At 41.1% G+C, this 17252-nt stretch overlaps 1 protein-coding gene across 1 annotated transcript in view; it reads right to left on the bottom strand.

Moving 5' to 3' along the window:
- Positions 1–989: 989 nt before the first annotated feature.
- The window catches only part of LOC143295403 (phospholipase A-2-activating protein-like), an 18599-nt gene continuing 2336 nt past the window's right edge, over positions 990–17252 (bottom strand). The window contains exons 4-12 of the mRNA XM_076607079.1: positions 17114–17233; positions 16253–16556; positions 13995–14155; positions 11375–11532; positions 8760–8979; positions 7444–7602; positions 6476–6598; positions 4444–4587; positions 990–2850 (exon numbers count right to left, since the gene is read on the bottom strand). Of these exons, the coding sequence (XP_076463194.1) occupies positions 2291–2850; positions 4444–4587; positions 6476–6598; positions 7444–7602; positions 8760–8979; positions 11375–11532; positions 13995–14155; positions 16253–16556; positions 17114–17233 (1949 nt within the window). The 3' untranslated portion in view covers positions 990–2290. The remainder of the gene's footprint in view (positions 2851–4443; positions 4588–6475; positions 6599–7443; positions 7603–8759; positions 8980–11374; positions 11533–13994; positions 14156–16252; positions 16557–17113; positions 17234–17252) is intronic.

Here is a 17252-nt window from a genome sequence, read left to right as displayed (position 1 = left end):
CTCCACCCTTTTCCCAATGAAGGAAAAATAGGAATAGATGCCAGATGTTAGTGGATGTCTAAAACAAGTTATAGGCACTTTGGCAACATTTTGAATAGACGTCAGTTGACATCTCAAAGGCACTGAATGGAGTAAGAAAACATTAAATAATGAAATAAAAAATAAACTCAAATCTTGATGAAAATTTCAACACAGGAAGATGACCTGCAGTTTTGTAGTCTTGCAAAAGAAGATATGAATAGAATGGGAATGAGAAACTCTTCTGAATGGTTTACAGTGAAGTGATCACTGATAAACATTCTGATCTTGTTTAGTCAGATCCAGCCAAAAATACAAGAAATGCTTAAGCCTCCATCAATTTTTTTCTTCTTCAATTCTTAAATCTCCATTAATATGAGACAACTTCCTTTTGTCAAAGGTTAAGCTTTTATTTTCGCATTTCTACTTCTCTGAGATGCATGTGTGTGAATTTGATAGCAGATGATGGTTACAGCTGAATATTTTGTTTTGTGTGTGTAAATGTGATAGCTATTGATAATGTTAACAGCTGAACACTTTGTTTTGTCTTGTATAAATGGTGCTTTTACTTACTGTTTTAGTATACATTTAAACCTAAGTATGAATTTTGCAAACACAACCATTGATTAATAATAAACTTCAAAGGCAATTCATTTTTCTGCTGTTTACATCTGTTCTAGTAAAAGTGGTTCTCCTGCTCGAGATGTGTGAATGTGTGTGTGTGTGTGTGTATCTGCATAGAAAGAGCTGGTCAGGCATCTGCTTGGCAGACATGGTGTAGTGTATATGGATTTGACCGAATGCAGTGATGCTTCCTTGAGCTACTGATACTGATACTGATCATCCAAGTAACTTGTGGCAAACCATCCATCCACATGTGAGTGTTCAGTAACACAAAACAGCAACTGAAACCATTCACCCATATTTCTCACAGTATTATAGTGACTAAAACAAGACAAATGAACACAACCTGAAGTCAATGGTGTGTTGTATTTCTGATCATTTTACACATAAAAGATACCAGAGAACATACCCATAAATTGTCAATGTTCCATGGAAAACAAAACTCAGCAAGCAGATTGAAAGTGCTCAGCATCACTGGATTAAAGCTGAGTTTTTTGCTTAGAAGAACTTACTGTATTTCTCATAAACACTCCTACCGGTAAGTCAGACTTTTGAAAAATTTGGGGTCTATTATTTACCCTCCTCATAAATTCATTTGTGCACAAGCATAAAAACACTCTTGGTGGTTTATTATGAACCTAGGCACATCCATGGTAAGATATTATTAATATGAAAAGATCTGAAAGCCTTTACTGGTCAAACATATGCAAACTATTTAAATTTTCATTGAAGCAAGCGTTCTTTAAACTATGTACAATCAGTCAGAGGTTGATGAGTGAAGGGAGGATGTACAACAAAATATCATCCCACCACTGTTGTGGGATTTTTTTTAACCAACACAACCCCAAGTTTCCTTTTAGCCATATCAAATATATCAAAAGACATGTAAATCAAACAAAATAATTAATATCCAGAACCAAAGTCTTCACACAGTTAATAACAGATTAACACATGCTTTTTCGTCCGGTTGCCAACATACATCCACTTGTTTCTCAAACTCATGTCATGGGCGCTGACATAATACTGCTCTCCCAGTACACTGGGGTGATGGGAGAAGAGGACCTGGAGAAGGAGGTGGGGGGTGGGGTGGAAGAAAGAGAGACATGCAACCCTTTCCAAAGGAAATCCCTCCCCACCCTTTAGATGCAAAACAACCCCCCACCCCATCTTTTTTATTCAATAACTGAATTTTCCTTGCAACCACTGAAAGACTGAGCATGGACAGACTATAATTTGGAATGGACTGAGAATTCATGTACAAAATGACCCTCACTAATGTACAAATACTTGACAAAGACTTAGGACAAATCAGAAATATCAAAGGCAGGATGGTTCTGCAGGGAAATGGGGTAAGCAACTAACTCTTAAACTACTCCTTGAAACTCTTCTGCAACTGGACATGGTGTCAATTTAAAAACCTTAAGAGAATCATATCACAGAAAATAATCATACAACTATTCCAAAGTTCACCTTCAAAGAAATAAACAGGTTTGCACATAACTGTTCAACAAAATTTCTGTAAGTCCCCACTCCCTACCCCCTCAACCCTCCCGCAACATCTAAACACTTGCATTTCCAAACAGTCAAGCTTGACACTGGCTAACACACACATGCACGCATCAAAACGTTGGAACCTAACATCAAAACGTCACAACTGTTTCACCAGAAGATCAGCGCACTCAATCACTTTGTTGAGGTCGGAGGTCTCCTTGAGCTGCCTAACCCTGGGGACGAAGTCCAGGGAGTGCAGCACAGCCTGGCTCATCTCGTCCCCATGGGTCAGAGTGCCCAGGGCCACCAGCAGACGGAAGGTGGCCTCCCCATCCTGTTTCTCACTGCCCAGCAGCGTTGTCGTTGACGTGATGCACTCCGACTTGCGCTCAAAGTCTTGCAGTGCTGTGGCGGCAAGAGAGAAGTTGAGCACAGCGGTGCTCTGAGCGATCTGAGCGTTCTTGGTGGCCATGGCCTGGCAGCTGGTGATGGCCTCCAGGAGCTGGGTCTGGTTCTCCCCCAGCAGCTTGGCCCCCTCAGGCTGGCAGAACAGGTTGGCCATAGTCCGTAGGGTCAGCATCTGGTTGGCCGCTGGGGACCCGGGGGCCAGGCACTTACACAGGAAGGTCAGGAATGCTGGCTGCTGACAGAAGTGACGGGAGATGGCTGACTGCTTGGCTCCCATGCGGAGTACGTCCAGAGCGGGAAATATTTTGTCTGGAAAAAAAAAAAAAGAAAGACACAAGATTATGATCTACAGGGAATTGAGAACAACCAGTGAAATTAATGCCCTCATTCTTAACAGTACCTATTATACCCACGAACTTCTTTCGTCCTCCATGGCATGAAGACTTCAAAGATGATAGCAGCATCATTTAAACAGGTGGATATATTGCATAAAATTAAACAAATGTCACTTTACATGCACAAAATCAAGGGGAGAAAGGTTTTTGTCTTTAAAAATGTGTCACCCCTTCTTTCTTTCTTCCATATTTCACACAATATTTACACATCTGTTCTGAACAAACTCCCTTTGTGTACTATTACAGATATAAAAATCATCTGGTAATTAAATTATATTTCATTATTAATTCATTATCAACATTACAGCTTTAATCTTACATTGTTTATTTTCAGCCTCTACTTTGGCTATTGATAAGCCTTTACAAAGGATTATTACAGCCTCAAGCTTGGTGATAGGCTTTAACCAGCTGAGTGCCAATAAGATCAGATGACGTTCTGCACAAAGTGTTGCCATAGTACCTGTAAGATGTCCACTGACATCCTGCAAGTATTTCAATTTTTTCTTCATCAGAGTTTGGTACAATAAACATAGACTGTGAGTGGTTAGTTTAATGTGTCTGGATTATAAACATACTATTACAATCAGCATTTGTCAGGTGGAAGACCCCTTTTTTCTCAGTAATGATTTGTTAACTGGACCACTTGGAGCACACACGTAAAGAGGGTTTGCCTTACAAACCAAAAAGGCATTGGACACTTCATCAAGATTTACACAACTTTGCAAGCTGTGCAGATGATTATGCATGAGTATAATGATCAAAGATATATTTATCTTGCTTTACAATTGATTTGAACTTGAGGTAATGATGACAGTGTCGAAAATGACAACATCCGACTCTATTCAGTCCATCTATCCAATCAGATATCATTTCTGAGCAAGTGACCATGACTGACAGTGAAGGTGCATCACTTTCTCATAATATGAGAAGACAGGGCGATGAGATAGAGGAATGGTGTAAGACAATAAGCTGAAGGCCAGACAGAGTTAAGTGGGTGTGGTCCAGCTATTGATGAATTGTCTTTTCACAGTGATCAACTGCCAGGAATGGCAACAGTCATTCATTTCTGATTTTCTTGAAACCCATGCTATAGTTGGGAATCACATGTTTTTTACATCCTCATGCTGAATGGTTATCTATATTCAAAATAACTGGGGCAAAAAGGCCTTCATTCATCTCCCTTCACAAAAACATTAGCTTTCTTTCCGTATCTCCTATAGTTTTTGTGCTGGCTGCTTCTTCTTTTTAATTTTTTTAATTTAAAAAAAATTTTTTTTTATAAATATAACTTATCACTCCTGAATCCTCAAATTCCCTGGCATGGGGAGAGCTCTGAACTGGTCGATAAAGTAGACACCCCCAAAAAATATGTGCTTGGTATTCCTAGAAAATAGAAAGGAAAAATAAGTGGGCATGTGGAAAGCAACAGTGCATGAAGAGACAGAGAGACAAAGGGATTCTAAGACAGGCAGCCAGAGTAATGGATAAATACAGAGACGGAGTATACCTTCTGGCCATTCCAATAGCTTCTGTAGTGTGGCAGCAGAGGACTCAGATGGCTGGCCTTCCAGCACTTTCTGTAGTTCACTGATGGCTGCGTCATTCACCTGCTGCCCCTCCTCCACAGTCTTGTTGAACTCTTGCAGCTTAGCTGACACAGACAAACCAGCCTGTTAGAACATTGAACACTGAGAATGGATTTATCTGAAATAACAGTTTGCTTCCCTTGGACCAGCTACAGATATTTCCGTACTGCAGCGGGCATGTTTGTTTTCACTTTTTCAATAAGTTGTATACTCACTGGTGCATTTAACTTGCTGGCTTTTGCCTCTACATTGTTTAGCGGTGTTTTCAAAGGGATTGACTTGTTTCTGATGACTGCTTTTTACGTATGAAGCATGGGTTTAACAGTGCACTCAGTTGTAGGGCTGGTCCACAGAAAGTACAGAGCATTAAAGCCAGACAGGTGCAACATCTGAGTGGTTAAAGCATTGGACTTTCCATGGAAGGATTCTGTGTTTGAATCCCACTCGCTCACAGAATCTGACAATGATGATGATGATGATATGGATACTTGTATAGCACTTATCCTCGGTCAGAGACCAAAATTCAAGCACTTTCCAAGAGTCGTTTGCACTACACGCTGCCTGCCTGGGTAGAGGCAACTGAGAGCTGCCTTTGGTTGCTCATCATTGATTTGCTTCCTGTGTCATTCAATCAGGCTTTTCACACACACACACACACACACACACACACACACACACACACATGCTCACACACCCACATGTAACCTTTTTATGTGTAGTACCTTCTTTTTTTAACCCCATGATGTAGGCAGCTATACACCAATTTTAGAGGTGTGCATGCTGGATATGTTCTTGTTTCCATAACCCATCGAAAGCTGGCATGATAACTGTATCTTTAATGTGCATATTTGATCTTCTACATGCATATACACTCTCTTAACCCACCAGGTGTGCCCAAACCAGGGATCAAACTGAGGAATTTTGGGTGAAAATCCAGCATTCTAACCAACCTGGTGGTAGAAATTTCTATGATCTAGCAGGTCAACAGGGGCAGCATAATACAAGCAAAACATGTGCTCTCTCTCTCTCTCTCTCTCTCTCTCTCTCACAACCACTACCACCAACACAGAGAGAGAAAAAATATACATGCAAACAACCATTTCTGCTGAATGTTAATGGCCTTGGACTGACATTGTTCTGTATGCAGAACGTGGAACAAGCTCCCTGATAACCTCCGTCATTCTGATTCCCTCGCATCTTTTAAATCTCGTCTCAAAACTCACCTTTTCCCTCAGCAATAAGTTCAATTGTGGCAGGTCCACAACTACATGCATGTATATGAATGTGTATTGTGTGTGCGTGTGTTTATGTAAGTTTGTGCCTGCCTATGTGTGCTATTTGTTAGGGTAGCTGTTAGATACACATGTATGTTAAAATGTATGTATGCAGTGTGTGTGTGTGTGTGCGTGCGTGCGTGTGTGTTTGCGCGTGCGTGCGTGCGTGCGTGTGTGTGTGTGTGTGGTCACATTTTGGTGTGTGTATGTAACATAGATATAATGTTTTATGTTATCAAAAGCGTTTTTGTAAAGCACCTAGAGCAGATTTCTGGATAGTGTGCTATATAAGTATCCATTATTATTATTATTATTATTATTATGCATGCTTGTACATACGCACATACACAACCACTACCACCAACATACGCACAAAAACAAGTATGCAAACACTAAAGACTGATGACAACCTTTGGACTGACTCTGTCCAGTGTGTGTGCTCACACACACATACAAAACCACTACTACTAACAAACAAAATGTATGCAATCAGGCCTTCCTGCTGACCGAAGACAGCCTTTGAATTGATGGTGTCCAGTGTGTTTGCTCTTGTGCACACACATACACACACACACATGTAGACGCATGCACACACACACAAACACAATGTGCACACACACACACGTGTACACACACACACCCACTCACAACATGCATGCTATCAGGCACTCCTACTGACCAATGACAGCTTTTGGATTGACAGTGTCCAGCGTCAGGAAGGAGGTGACAGGGAAGAAGCTGTTTCCTGGCGCCGAGGGTGGTGGAGGTGCTGTGCTCGCGGCCGGCTTGTAGCTGCCTGACCCTTCACAAGCAACACATCCCCATGTACACTCACTGAACTCAGCCCATGATAATAGGAAAGATGGGAAAACAGCCAAGACAGCAGCTTCAGCTCACCAACTACTAACTGTCACACAAATCTGCCAGCAATCAATGCAACAGAAGCATACAATGCAACAGAAATAAACTTGTAGTAATATCTTATCTTCCCCCTTTTCTTCAGGTGAAAAACAGAAAATGGATTCAAGATTTTGTTTCTGGATCAAACAAGTGAGTGTGAACTGAAAAAAAAAGCATAAAACAAACAATGTGTTTGTAAACCACAAAACATACACTTTTTTATGTTTTACCTTCGAACATGGTCCAATGATATTTCATTAATGAAGTTAATACCGCATGTAAAGTCCATTCTTTACAGGTTTTACATAACATGGCTTTGGCCCACTTACAGGTTAAACAGTTCTGGGTGGCACAGAGATTGGGGCAGTAATGCAACTGTTGTACTCTGTCGATATATAGCAGTTTCTAATTTGTGCACAATACTCGAAAGCACCACTCTATAATCTGAGTGAAAACTGGCTTTCAAGCTGTACCTCTTGCAACAGATCGCATATGATGGAGAAGAAGATGTGCTCAGAATCATGTAATGTGTTCAGAGTCACTTGATGAACAATGTTAGTTATTCAAAACAAGAGTGTTGATTTGAGATAAAAGAGGAAAAGTCTGCTCCATTCACAGTGGGAGTGGGTGAGGGATATTGTTTTAAAGAACAAAGTTAAAGTTCTTCAATTCAAGAGTGATGGTGCAAGAGTAAGGGTTGTTGGAAAATGAGGAAAAGTATCCATGGAGTGGGGGCGGATACTGTACCTGTAAATGGGTCAGCACCATACGTGGGGGCAGCACTGCTGCCGAGGCCGCTGGCCTGGGGCTGGTAGCTATTGGCACCTGTAAAGGGGTCTGCTCGGCCCACCTGGTGGGTATCCCCTGAGGCCCCGCCCCCTGAGCCCGGCACGTAGCGATTTGACCCTGTTTGGGCAAGACTCACATGTCAACCTGCGACCTCTGTTAACTTCTGATGGTAACACTCACACGATAACCTGGGACCTCTGTCAAGTTCTGACTTCAACACTTGCATGTTAGCCTGGGACTAATCTGGGACCTGTGATAAGTTCTGTTTGCAACACTCACATGCTAAACAGAGATGACTGTTATATGTTTGCAAACAGTCACATATGAACCTGAGATGTTAGCAACATTCACATGTTAACCTGGGATCTCTGTAATGTCAACAACACTCATGTTAACCTGGGATCTCTGAAATGTTAGCAATAATGTTAGTAACACTAGTAATAGTAGCATGTTAACCTGGAATCTCTGCAATGTTAGCAACACTGATATAATCTGGAACCTCTGTAGTGTTATCAACATTCACACATCAGTCCATGATATCTGTAATTTTACCAACATTCACATGTTAGCCTGGGATATTTGTAATGTTCACAACACTCACAAGTTAAACCTGTGACTTCGGTTATGTTTGCAATATTCACATGTTTACCTGTGATCTCTGTAATGTTAGTGACATTCACAAGTTTACCTGGAATGCCTGTAATGTTAGCACACTCATAAGTTAATCTCAGAACTCTGTAATGTTAGTGACGCTCAAATGTAATGAAAACGTTTGGTGCACACAACCAAATTACATCAAAATAAACACAAAAAATTGCCACAGTACTGATCTACCCGACGATCTCTTATCATTTGATTAGATCTGTTTCACTGCAACCTGTGTCATCTTCCAATATGTTGTACAGCATGCTGCCTGCAAAGCTCTTGGCACTCAACACACAACACAGAAAACCACAACAGTGTGATCCAACCCAACCCAACACAAAACTTTGATTGATTAATAAGGGTACTTACAGTATACAGCGCCTATCCTAAGCTCTAAGCACTTTACAGAGTCATTTGAACAATGGGCCGGGAAGAACCAACTGAGAGCAGCCTTCAAGCGCCTATCATTTGTTTCCTGTGTTACTCAGTCAGGCTCCAGACACACACATACACACATTCACACACACACACACACACACACAAGACAACACACACTTATATTAGACACAGAGTAGGAATGAGATTTAAAAAAAACAAAAAACATCAAAGCCCAACCCAACCCGCCTTACCAGTGAAGGGGTCAGCGTAGGAGCCCGTGGGTGCGCTGGGGGAGATGCCCTTGGCGTTCTGCACGATGAAGTTGGCCACCTGGTCAAGGAAGAGCTGGCTGAGGTTGTAGCGGTGCAGGAAGGCCTGAGCAGCATGCCAGGGGTCCTCACTCACGTTGTAGGGCAGCTTCAGCGGTGGCTTCCCTTCTTCTATGTCCACACTGAACACGTAGTCATACTCCTGCCACGGTCACAAAATGTTGCTCTTAAGTCTTATGCTTGGGTGAACAGAATGGCATGTGTAATCAATGAGCTTATAATGATTTTAGGTTTCCACACTGATGAACTTACACACCCACTTCTTGATCTGCTTATTCTACTACGGAATGAATATATAAATATATAAATTAGATAAATTCCTTCCAAACATTCACTCATTTAAAATCATATTATTCTCAAGATACAAAACTGAAGAATATAACACTGTTGTTGCATGTGAAATATATAGCTTAAAAAAAAGAAGGTTACTATACTTACCTTTGATTGGAAACAATATACAAAAGCATGTTTGTTTTTCTACCTGAGGCCTAACTAACCCGTTGATTTTCATATTACACTGGGAGCCAGTTTTCTTATGTTCATCACCACTGCCCTACCTTGCCTTCAAATAGCATTCTTCACACCCCTGACATACCTTGCCTTCAAATAGCATTCTTCACACCCCTGACATACCTTGCCTTCAAACAGTGTTCTTCACACCCCTAACATACCTTGCCTTCAAACAGTGTTCTTCACACCCCTAACATACCTTGCCTTCAAACAGTGTTCTTCACACCCCTGACATACCTTGCCTTCAGTGTTCTTCACACCCCTGACATACCTTGCCTTCAAACAGTGTTCTTCACACCCCTAACATACCTTGCCTTCAAACAGTGTTCTTCACACCCCTGACATACCTTGACTTCAAACAGTGTTCTTCACACCCCTAACATACCTTGCCTTCAAACAGTGTTCTTCACACCCCTGACATACCTTGCCTTCAAACAGCGTTCTTCACACCCCTGACATACCTTGCCTTCAAACAGTGTTCTTCACACCCCTGACATACCTTGCCTTCAAACAGTGTTCTTCACACCCCTGACACACCTTGCCTTCAAACAGTGTTCTTCACACCCCTAACATACCTTGCCTTCAAACAGTGTTCTTCACACCCCTAACATACCTGGCCTTCAAACAGTGTTCTTGACGCTCCTGACATACCTTGCCTTCAAACAGTGTTCTTCACACCCCTGACATACCTTGTCTTCAAACAGTGTTCTTCACACCCCTAACATACCTTGCCTTCAAACAGTGTTCTTCACACCCCTAACATACCTTGCCTTCAAACAGTGTTCTTGACGCTCCTGACATACCTTGCCTTCAAACAGTGTTCTTCACACCCCTGACATACCTTGCCTTCAAACAGTGTTCTTCACACCCCTAACATACCTTGCCTTCAAACAGTGTTCTTCACACTCCTGACATACCTTGCCTTCAAATAGCATTCTTCACACTCCTGACATACCTTGCCTTCAAATAGCATTCTTCACACTCCTGACATATCTTGCCTTCAAATAGCATTCTTCACACCCCTGACATACCTTGCCTTCAAACAGTGTTCTTCACACCCCTGACATACCTTGCCTTCAAACAGTGTTCTTCACACCCCTAACATACCTTGCCTTCAGTGTTCTTCACACCACTGCCCCACCTTGCCTTCAAACAGATTTCTTCACACCCCTAACATACCTTGCCTTCAGTGTTCTTCACACCCCTAACATACCTTGCCTTCAGTGTTCTTCACACCACTGCCCCACCTTGCCTTCAAACAGTGTTCTTCACACCCCTGCCCATACCTTGCCTTCAAACAGTGTTCTTCACACCCCTGACATACCTTGCCTTCAAACAGTGTTCTTCACACCCCTAATATACCTTGCCTTCAAACAGTGTTCTTCACACCACTGCCCCACCTTGCCTTCAAACAGTGTTCTTCACACCACTGCCCCACCTTGCCTGCAAACAGTGTTCTTCACACCCCTAACATACCTTGCCTTCAAACAGTGTTCTTCACACCACTGCCCCACCTTGCCTTCAAACAGTGTTCTTCACACCCCTGACATACCTTGCCTTCAGTGTTCTTCACACCCCTAACATACCTTGCCTTCAAACAGTGTTCTTCACACCCCTAACATACCTTGCCTTCAAACAGTGTTCTTCACACCCCTAACATACCTTGCCTTCAAACAGTGTTCTTCACACCCCTAACATACCTTGCCTTCAAACAGTGTTTTTCACACCACTGCCCCACCTTGCCTTCAAACAGTGTTCTTCACACCCCTGACATACCTTGCCTCCAAAAAGCGTTCTTCAAACTGATATACCCTACCTTCAAGCAGCGTTCTATATGCTGACATACCATGCCTTCAAACAGCCTTCTTCATGCTGACCTACCTTGCCTTCAAACAGTGTTCTTCACACCCCTGACATACCTTGCCTTCAAACAGCCTTCTTCATGCTGACTTACCTTGCCTTCAAACAGTGTTCTTCACACCCCTGACATACCATGCCTTCAAACAGCCTTCTTCATGCTGACCTACCTTGCCTTCAAACAGTGTTTTCCCAGACGTGGCCTGACTGCCGCCACTGGAGCCCACCACGTCGCCCACCTTGGTCCACTGGGCCTGGGCCTGGTCCCAGCTGTACAGCTCTATCTTGTCCCCCTGGCGTACCATCTTCGTCTGACCCTCCTTCCGCCCTGCACACATGAAAACAGAGATTACCTGACCTGAAAGTCATCAACCTTGGCAGAGCAGATTTGTGAGCAGTTTCAGTTTCAAAGAGGTGCCAAAGCATTGTGAATGATTAGGTATCGGCAGCCTTTTAAAAAATTAAATAAATTCTGTTAAAACAACATTAAAACAAGCTTACATTAAAACTGTAAGTCAAAACAAACATCCCACCACAAAAATTATGTTTCTGTGTGTACTAGAACTAAAGTTACACAATCAAATGAAGTTCACTGAAATTGAGCATTTTTGCGCGTCATTTTGAGCTTTTGGACAAACCTCCAATTTTACAGCATCACTGCACGTATACTAAACAACAGAGACAGCTAAAAATTCAGGAAAATGATATTTTGTTTATAGTAAAGATGCCTATTTTTTTCCAGCTATATTACCTGATAGTTTTATTGATATTGAGCTATAAAATCCAATTTTTTTGCAAATTCTCACACGGCAAAATTTGTCAAAATAGCAACTGGCGCAGTTTCTTCATTTATCAAGCTATGTTTATGAAATAAAGTGATTTGTATTCAGCTGGGCAAGGCCTTTAAAATGGGCTACAGTAATAGTTCGATTTGAAGAAAATTATTTTAGATCTATTGCATATACAGATCTGTAAAATTCAACATCAAATTCTTTTTTTTTTTTTTAAATGGACAGACACACATGCACAAATACACATCACTATTCTCTTTCTCTCTGACAGACACAGACACTACCAGGACTTTTTAATCAAAAGTCACATTCAGCAATTTTTTTTTTATTTCTTTCTTTTTACTTCTTAAAAAAAACAAAAACAAAAAAAAAACAACAACACATGCTATCAAGTTGCAGGAATGATGATGTTCTGGAAAAATGGAAATTTTTGTGTGTAATACTTTGTGTTTTGTAAATAAAAGCAAAACCACTACCATAGAATATATCTGCTGATTAATTTCATTTCAACAATCAGCAACTTAACAAACTTATCATTAATTCCATCATGAAAATAAGAAAAACGATTGTCGCTTCAGTAAAGAGTCGAAACGAGGTGCGGCAGTATGGGGTATTCCCAATGATCGAGCACTTTTGTGCACTCATTTATGAAAAATACCCCCCTCTTAAATGTTTATTGATGATATAATCAACAGTGTGACAGTAAAATCAAACGAACTCAAAGGTTTCAGAACCAAACAAGATCATTGTTCAAGTTTGGCTCAGCTGCGACCACCATTTCAGCATCCGAATATGCACAGCCACTCTTTTGACTCTGAACTTGTCTGTACCAGTAATACCATGCGGTAGTTGCATATACCTTTCGAAAGGAAATTAAAAAGCTTCTCTTTAATATCCATAATTACTATTGTATTTATTACCAATTTTGAGAATTTTAAGTTTAAAGTCAAGTGAAAATCGTTTTTTATGAGCTTTATTCACAACATGCGGATTTGAAAGCCGAACTAATATTCACTGGAAAGATGAGGTTCAGACGAACACAACTGTACTATAAATAGCTCTGTAGATCAAATGGGACAGGCAAGCCAAGCCAAGGAAAGAGAGACGTGAAAACCAGTTGACGCGATCTGTGTCAGGCCACGGTGTGCAAGAAGCCTTTCGACTACCCCCTATTTTGACTCTTTTATTCAACGAAAATGAAAAACAAAAACAGCATTGGAAAGAGGAGAAAGTGAACTTTATTTCCATAAAAAAAACAAATCTTTATTTCTTAATCATCACTCAAGTTACAGGCTTGGGGAAAATGGGCAAAATCAATGTTTTTTAGTCTTAGCTTCAGTTTAGCAAGCGAGGCAGCCAATACCCAGAATGATCCATATAAACTACACATCTGCTGTATTTAAGAGAGAAAAAAAGAAATTAAAAGAGTAAATGCTTGACTACACATAAAACCAACACACTGGTTAGGTTTTGAAATGTGGGCAAAGACCTGCAGCCACATGTATCCTGGCAGCTGAAAGTGAAGGGGTCAAAATGCCAAGACCATGGGCTAGGAAAACAACATATGGGGGCTCTGAAATGAAATCCTTGCATATATTTTGCTGTCCCACAGTGTTGCCTGTCAGAAAACCTAGTTTGATCCATTAGAAAAGTAGGGGCCAAAGCTGATGACACCATCCCTTCTTTTGATTAAAACCAAAAAATACTGACTAAGATCTCTACTATAATAATGTAGACTATCTCCAAACATGGAGAACTGGCACTGCATGATAAATGAATAAAACCATTAATAAATCAATCAGTCGTGTTGCTTAAAGCAACCCACTCTAAGGATTTGAAAACAATATTCCCCACAAGCAATAAACAAATAGGTGTGGGGCTGGATAGTAGCAATGCTTTTCTCTCCCCATACACTGATACAGAGACACCACTCTTACTCTCCAACAGAGAACTGACTGTGACAAGCCAAGCAAAGCCAAACACCAAGAAGTGGATATACCTGGGTTGATGAGGGCTTCGGGGCCAGGGAGGTCTTCCTTGTTGATGTCACCCAGCTCTGTGGGGATGGTGGAACTGGCGATCAGCTCCTCCAGCGCCTTCTGGTCTTCCTCAGAAGCCATCCTCCCTGCCTCTCGTGTGAACACTCGCATGACGCCATCGCTACATCAGGTTCAAAACGAAAAAAGAAAGGTGTGGAGTGGTGGACAGACATAATGATGTCACCATTTCATCAGTGAACTTTTTATAGAGAACATGATTATACACATGCTATGCTGTAGAAAGGCAAGCTTAAATTTTGCATGTGCTTTGTTTGCATATGTCTATATTGTCTATTTCTGAAATACACTTCATATATATATATATATATATATATATATATATATACACACACACACACATATATATATATCGGGTGTCCCCCAAAAAGTGAACCGCTTTTTGACAAGTATTTTCTCAGTGACAGAGAAACTGAATTCATGGAAAATTTTCACCCAGTAACCTCAGGGTATATCAACAAGTCTGCAAAATATCTAAAAGTTCAGATGGAAATTATGCAAGTATTGTCAAATTTAAAACAGCATGTAAAAAAATCCAATATCAGAGGTAAACTCACTTATTTCAGTTTATGCTCAATGTGGCCTCCATCTTCCTCCACAACTAAACGAAGCCATTTCTTCCAAGCAGAAATGCTTTTACGTATTTCTTCCACTGATATCTCCTCCCATGACATAATTATCCTGTCCTTTAATGCCTGCTCGGTCAATTTGTCTCTCACTCCCCGGTAAACTTTCTCCTTCAGAGAGTCCCATACGGCATAATCCATTGGGTTACAGTCAGGACTTTGTGGAGGCCATTCATCCTTCTGGATGAATTCTGGTGTAGCCTCCTCCAGATGGGCCTGGGTTACCCTACTTGTGTGTGAAAGAGCCCTATCTTGCTGAAACACGTAATTGTTTCTAGGATAAAGACACCTACAATCCGGGAGAAGATTGTCATCCAATAACTGAATGTAGCTTTCAATATTAACCTTAGCTCTATCAGTGTCAATAAATGAATGTTTGTTTTTCCTTTTCAGGATACTCCAGCTGAAACTATTATTTTTTTTTAAAATCTAGAAGTCTCATGATAGAGGGGAGATGGCTGAATTTCTCATTTCTGTTTCCCATAAACGCGACTGTTTTGGCGATTTTTAGCTATCTCTAACGTAAAGTCTTTCTCGTCTGTGAAAATGATCCTTTTCACATCAGTGGCCAAGTAGCGGTCATTCAAGTTACAGCAGCGAGTTTTTCTTTTTCCTCTAACATTTTGGTCCCTCCTTGATACCTGTATCCTCTTGAAGGGCTTCAGCTCCAGTTCTTTCATCATTCTTTGCACAGAAGACTTGCTCACTTGTAAATCGCTTTCAACTTCTCTTAAGAGATTTGTTGGTCCCTAGGTTCTCCTTCTGGGATTGAATCAGTTCCTCAACACGGTCCTTGTTCTCATCTGCACATGCAGTCTTGGGTCTCCAACTGCCAATTTTACGTGCTACTGACCCTGTAGTATGTATTTTAACGATAAGTCTATTTACAGTGACATGACTCCACTCCTTGCCTGGAAATTCCTTTACGATCCTTCTTCCACCCCAGCCTTTCTCCTTAAAACAGTTTTCAATGGTAACCTTATCACTTTCACTCAAAGGCATGGTTGATCCTTCCAAACTGAAACTTTGGGCAAAACTGATTCTGGATGCAAACGACAATAAAAAAAAAATAAAAAAAAAATCAATAGACTCACCAAGACAGGCTATTTTTAGACTGACACTGATTGACAGATGCCAACACCTGGCAGCTGGCATGAACATAATGAAGGTCACATTGCACAGCTCTGATATTGGATTATTTGACAAGCTGTTTTGAATTTGACAATACTCGCATAATTTGCATCCAAACTTTTAGATATTTTGCAGACTTGTTGATAATACCCTAAGGTTACTGTGTGAAAATTTTCAATGAATTTGGTTTCTCTATCACTGAGAATATACTTGTCAAAATGCGGTTCACTTCTTTGGGGACACCCAATATATATATATATATATATATATATATATTTTTTTTTTAATTCTTTTAAGAAGAACAAGAACAACAACACAGGAAGACAATCTCAAGAAACTCAAGACCATCAGATTCCTAGAGCATGATTGACAAACTTGCAACCAAATACATTCATAACATGACCTAAAATACAGGGATCAGCACTGTCAATGTTTCTACCAACCTGGCTCCTGTCACAATGTCCCCGTTGTTGAGGGCTGTCACACACCACACGGACTGTGTCGGGTGGGGAATTGTTTGCACGCACTCCCCATCCTGCCACACCCGCACTGTGCGGTCCTCCCCGCTGGTTACAAAGTCAGAGCCGTTGGGCAGCAGCGCCAAGCTGTAGACGTAGTTGCTGTGGCCATAGTACACGCCGATGCAGTCCCCAGTGGTCAGCCAGCGGCGAATGGTGGCATCGTTGGAGCAGGATAGGAAAGTGCTGTCATCCACCACAGCCAGACCTCGTACACAGTCTTCATGGCCTGGGTGTTAGAAGGGACGAAGGTCAGTCAAGGGACCATGATCAAACCAGTTTCAAAAGTACCTTGAAAAAAAAACCCCAACATTTCATTCAAATATATCATTATAAATAACCCCCAAAATAAATAAAATCCTAAATGAGAGGGTTTTTTCCCACTGTTTCAAAGTCCTGTTATGCTGAAGACTGATTTAATAAAAACAAACAAAAAAACCAAAAGCTTACATCCTTGATTCTATCAGAAAGCACACACACACACACACACAAGAAACAAACATTGAAACAAACCTAAAACCAGAACAAGGAAAAACAACATGTTTAGATGTTCACTTCCTATCTGAAAAGCTCAACTGAACTGCACTTTGAAAAAAACATGGTTAGCACTTTTATTACTAATAATTGTAGTGTGTTTGCATTCACTCATCTTTAGGAAAACTCAAGGTGAGTGAGCGAGCGAGATCAGAAGAGACTAAGAGAGATTGTGCCGATGTATATGAGAATAAGCAACCACACAACACATACACACACAAGCTCACACTATCCACAGTTACAAACACCCACCGACAAAAGTGTGCTCCACTTTGCCAGCTTTCCAGCTCTTGATGGTCTTGTCAGCAGAGGCTGTTAGCATGACGCCTTTCTCTGACATGGTTGCCACCGCCCACACCGCTGACTCGTGACCTGCACCAAGATGTCACCC

Source organism: Babylonia areolata, chromosome 20 (assembly GCF_041734735.1).
Source record: "Babylonia areolata isolate BAREFJ2019XMU chromosome 20, ASM4173473v1, whole genome shotgun sequence".
Lineage (NCBI taxonomy): Eukaryota > Metazoa > Mollusca > Gastropoda > Neogastropoda > Buccinidae > Babylonia > Babylonia areolata.
This window is presented reverse-complemented; position numbering and strand designations above follow the sequence as displayed.